General features: G+C 45.3%; 1 protein-coding gene across 2 annotated transcripts in view; it reads left to right on the top strand.

The window, feature by feature from the left end:
* Window positions 1-5,000, top strand: part of LOC143297455 (NBAS subunit of NRZ tethering complex-like) — a 78,886-nt gene that overhangs the window by 44,789 nt on the left and 29,097 nt on the right. For both annotated transcript variants that reach the window (XM_076609844.1, XM_076609845.1), the window contains exons 36-38: window positions 298-410; window positions 1,888-1,967; window positions 3,417-3,634. In XM_076609844.1, coding sequence (XP_076465959.1) covers window positions 298-410; window positions 1,888-1,967; window positions 3,417-3,634 — 411 coding nt within the window. The remainder of the gene's footprint in view (window positions 1-297; window positions 411-1,887; window positions 1,968-3,416; window positions 3,635-5,000) is intronic.

The following is a 5,000-nucleotide window of genomic DNA, read 5'->3' as shown; positions in this document are numbered from 1 at the left end:
ATAACCCTAAAAGATTTTTATCTGATCATATTTTTGTCCAAAGTCTGCATTTTTTAAGATTTTATTCCAAGTTTTTTTTATTGCAAGCAAAAAAAGTTCTGTTGTTTAATTCATTTAAACTTGCAATGTTCATGGAACATTTCCAACAGATGGAGGAACATTGACCATTATTTTCACCTTAATTGATGCGAGCATTGTGATGAACCTAGTTTTGTTTGTTCTTGATCACGTTGTTTCCGGAAATGCCCCATGCCCCCAGAAGGGGTGAAGGGTGAATGGAATGTGACTGTTGTGCAGGTTGTGCTTGAACCTGATTCTGGACACGCCCCCCTCGGTGCAGGAGGAGTTGGACCTCATCTCCTCCCTGGGTGTGCTGGACGACTTCTGTGTGTCGGTGCTGCCCCTGCAAGGTGATGATGTGTAGTGTGTTATGTGTTGTATTGTGTGTAGTGTGTTGTATTGTGTGTGTGCTGGACGACTTCTGTGCGTCTGTGCTGCCCCTGCAAGGTGATGATGTGTAGTGTGTTGTATTGTGTGTAGTGTGTTGTGTAGTGTGTTGTGTGTGTGTGCAGGACGACTTCTGTGTGTCTGTGCTGCGCCCACAAGGTGATGATGTGTAGTGCGTTGTGTAGTGTGTTGTGTATGTGTTGTGTGTAGTGTGTTGTGTGTGTGCTGGACGACTTCTGTGTGTCTGTGCTGCCCCTGCAAGGTGATGATGTGTAGTGTGTGACCGTGTCGTATTGTGTGTGTTGGTGATGTATGATGTTGTTCACTGTCTGTGTGCTGGACAACTTCTATGTGTCTGTGCTGCCCCTGCAAGTTGATGATGAGTTGTGTGTGACCGTGTCGTGTTGTGTGTGTTGGTGATGTATGATGTTGTTCATTTTCTGTGTGCTGGACGACTTATGTGTGTCGGTGCTGCCCCTGCAAGGTGATCATGTGTTGTGTGTGACCGTGTCATGTTGTGTGTGTTGGTGATGTATGATGTTGTTCATTTTCTGCGTGCTGGATGACTTCTGTGTATTGGTGCTGCCCCCGCAGGGTGATGGATGTGTTGTGTGTTGATGATGTGTGTGTTGTGTTGTTCACTGTCTGTGTGCTGGACGACTTCTGTGTGTCTGTGCTGCCACTGCAGGGTGATGGCTGTGTTGCGTGTGTGTTGTGTATTGTTTGTAGTGTGTGTTGGTGATGTGTTGTGTGTGTTGTGTTGTGTTGTGTAGTGTGTTGTGTGATGTTGTTCATTATCTGTGTGCTGGACGAGTTCTGTGTGTGCATCATGCCCCTGCAAGGTTCTGGCTGTGTAGTGTGTTGTGTGTGTTGATGGTGTGTGATGTTCATTGTCTGCCCCTGCAAAGTACTGGCTATGTTGTTTGTGTTGATGATGTGTAGTGTGCACTGTTGTGTGTGTTGATGATGTGTAGTGTGTAGTGTTGTGTGTGTTGATGGTGTGTGATGATTGTGTGTCCATCCTGTCCCTGCAAGGTACTGGCTGTGTTGTGTGTGTTGTGTTGTGATGCGTGTTTTGTGTTTTGTGTGTTGATGATGTGTAGTGTGTAGTGTTGTGTGTGTTGATGGTGTGTGATGATTGTGTGTCCATCCTGTCCCTGCAAGGTACTGGCTGTGTTGTGTGTGTTGTGTTGTGATGTGTGTTTTGTGTGTTGATGATGTGTATAGTGTTGTGCTGTGTGTGTTGATGATGTGTGTAGTGTGTTGTGTTGCATGAGTTAATGGTGTGTGATTGTCTCCATCATGCCTCTATACAATTTAATTGCCATGCTACAGCACGGCTGTTGACAGTTACACTTGCCATGTTACAGCGCGGCTGTTGACAGTTACACTTGCCATGTTACAGCGCGGCTGTTGACAGTTACACTTGCCATGTTACAGTGCGCCTGTGTAAGGATCGACTGGATCTGGTGCGACAGGCAGTGGTCAGCAAACCCCACAACTACAAGCAGTCACAGAAGGTGGGTCTAACCTCTTTGTCCCTGGTTCATTTCATCGTTGGTGTAGCGGTAATGTCACCATTGTTGGTGTAGTGGTAATGTCACCATCATTGGTGTAGCGGTAATGTCACCATCGTTGGTGTGGCAGTAATGTCACCATCGTTAGTGTAGCGGTAATGTCACCATCGTTGGTGTAGCGGTAATGTCACCATCGTTGGTGTAGCGGTAATGTCACCATCGTTGGTGTAGCGGTAATGTCACCATCGTTGGTGTGGCAGTAATGTCACCATCGTTGGTGTAGCGGTAATGTCACCATCGTTGGTGTGGCGGTAATGTCACCATGGTTGGTGTAGTGGTAATGTCACCATCGTTGGTGTGGCAGGCTTCAGTATGTGCGGATTTGATTTATAAAATGTGAACAGTTAGCACACTATCCTGAAGCTCATTCAAAAATTCATGGACAGAAATCATGATTTTGGTGAGTTGAAGGGCAGCTAAGAATAGACGAGAACGTGACACTCCCGGGATCGTTAAAATCCTGAAATAAGCCGCATCATTGTATAAGCCGCAGAGGTTGAAGCTGGAGTAAAAAGTCATGGCTTACTGACCAAACTTTACGGTACTTAAGGGTGGAGGTTTGTCCATTCTCCCAGGTCAGCATGTGCACACCTGCTAGTGTCTTCTAGTGTCCCAATCCTCTTGGTATGTTTACAAATGCAAAAGATAGAATATACATGTTAAAGTTCCTGTAACCCATGTACCTTGATCCCCATTGTGTGTATACCTACACGCAAATGATCAAATATTCCTTATTCCAAGTTGGTGTTTGATGGTTTATGGAAATGCAAACATGCACCAACATGCACACCCCCCAAAACAGTATGGCTGCCTATATTGCAGTGTAAAAATGGTCAGAGGCATAAAAGCCCACTTACAGTTATGAGTGAAGACAGGAGTTGGAATGCATGGATACAGAAAGAAAGACTGAGTCTTTTTCACAACCCATCACATTCATCTTCACACAGAACCTATGACGACTTTGTCATTGTACACATGTGTTCCAAACCTGCCCTTGACACAGATGCTACGATTTGTTTTTGTACAGGTGTTCCAAACCTGCCCTTGATGCAGATGCTACGACTTGTTTTTGTACACATGTTCCAAACTTGTCCTTGACACAGATTTTATGACTTGTTTTTGTATACACGTTCCAAACCTGTCCTTGACACAGATGCTGTGACTTGTTTTTTTACACACGTTCCAAACCTGTCCTTGACACAGATTCTACAACTTGTTTTTGTACACACGTTCCAAACCTGTCCTTGACACAGATGCTGCGACTTGTTTTTGTACACACGTTCCAAACCTGTCCTTGACAACTTGTTTTTGTACACACGTTCCAAACCTGTCCTTGACACAGATGCTGCGACTTGTTTTTGTACACACGTTCCAAACCTGTCCTTGACACAGATGCTGCGACTGGCGCACCTGTTGCGGGTGGAGGGGAAGGACTCAGCGGAGCGTGACGGCAAGGTGCTGCTGCTGCTCACCCAGGCAGCGTTGTCAGCAGGGGACACAACCTTTGCCCACCAGTGCTGCCAGCAGCTAGTCACCGCCAGTTACGGGCCTGCATGGACGGTCTGTGTGGACCTGGCTGAACAGGAGAGCTTCAAGGACATCGCCGCCAAGTGAGTCTTGAGACTGGCGCAATAGCCAAGTGGTTAAAGCATTGAACTTTCAGTCTGAGGGTCCAGGCTTCGAATCTCCGGTAACAGCACCTGGTGGGTAAAGGGTGGAGATTTTTTCCGATCTCCCAGGTCAACATATGTGCAGACCAGGATAGGTGCTATATAAGTATCAATATCATTCATTGATGTGGATCAGTCTGGCTTGTGGTGCAGTGCTGTATAGTGCAATACAATTTAGTGCAGTACAATATGATGATGAAGATGATGATCTGGATACTTACATAGCGCTTACCTCGGTCAGAGACCAAGCTCTAAGTGCTTTACAAACACGGAGTCATTTGCACAACAGGCTGCCTACTACCTGGGTAGAGCCGACTGATTGCTGCCATTGGGTGCTTGTCATTCATTTCCTGTGTCATTCGTTTTGGTTTCAGGCACGCACACACACACACACACACACACACACACATGCATGGTGGCAGACCTTTAACCCACAGGTATTACAGGGATTGAACTCAGGAAGACTACAATGCAGCACAACACCACAACACATTACTTTTTATTGATCCATTATGGAAATTCAAATGGTTCGGAAATAATGAGGGGAAAAAAAGCAAATATTAACCCGGAGAGCACGATCGTGGCTTTCCCGGTAAAGTGCGATGGGCCACGATCGTGGCTCTGTTTACATAAGGTCCGACATCGTACGGCTATGCTCGGCAGCCTTCGTAAAACTGCCTCGTTCTGGTGTTACTGCCTCCCTGCTTGTGTTTGCACAAACTTTGACTGAGTTTATAAGTCCAGATCTTCGTATTTTTTGTAAACAATGAGTGACACTGAAGTTGACAAAGCTCAGGAAATGAGTGACCTTGTCACTAGTGATGATTCATTCGCTGACAGGGATTCTGGTGAAAACGGCTTTGTTATTTTGACACTTGGGCATGCTGGCTTGCTTGTTGTTCATTCAGTTTTGTGTCTCCAGCCACAAAAACTGGGGGTTGGGTGATGGGGGGTGGGGAGGGTGGTAAAGTGGGTTAGGCATGGGTCTATTGTGATTTCTTGACCAAATCAAGCTAGAAAACTGGAAATTATTTTGATTTAAAGCATTCTTGCTGCTTTTGAAAGCAACATGAGCTAAAAGAAAACATTTATTTCTGTTTTTGCCTGTGATTGCATAAAGTATTGTAGATGTGCGCGTGCGTGGCGTCGGTGGGTGTGTCTCAAACAAATAATACAGTGCTTATAATTTCATTGTTTCAGTTATATTCATTTCATGATTCTGCAGCCAGAACATTTTCTGCACAGTTTAATGCCAATTTTGAGATTTTGACTCTATAAAAGATGTGAAAATACCTATAAACATTGT

Source organism: Babylonia areolata, chromosome 22 (assembly GCF_041734735.1).
Source record: "Babylonia areolata isolate BAREFJ2019XMU chromosome 22, ASM4173473v1, whole genome shotgun sequence".
Taxonomy (NCBI): Eukaryota; Metazoa; Mollusca; class Gastropoda; order Neogastropoda; family Buccinidae; genus Babylonia; species Babylonia areolata.
The sequence above is the reverse complement of the archived record's forward strand: the minus strand, read 5'-3'. Positions and strand labels throughout refer to the sequence as shown.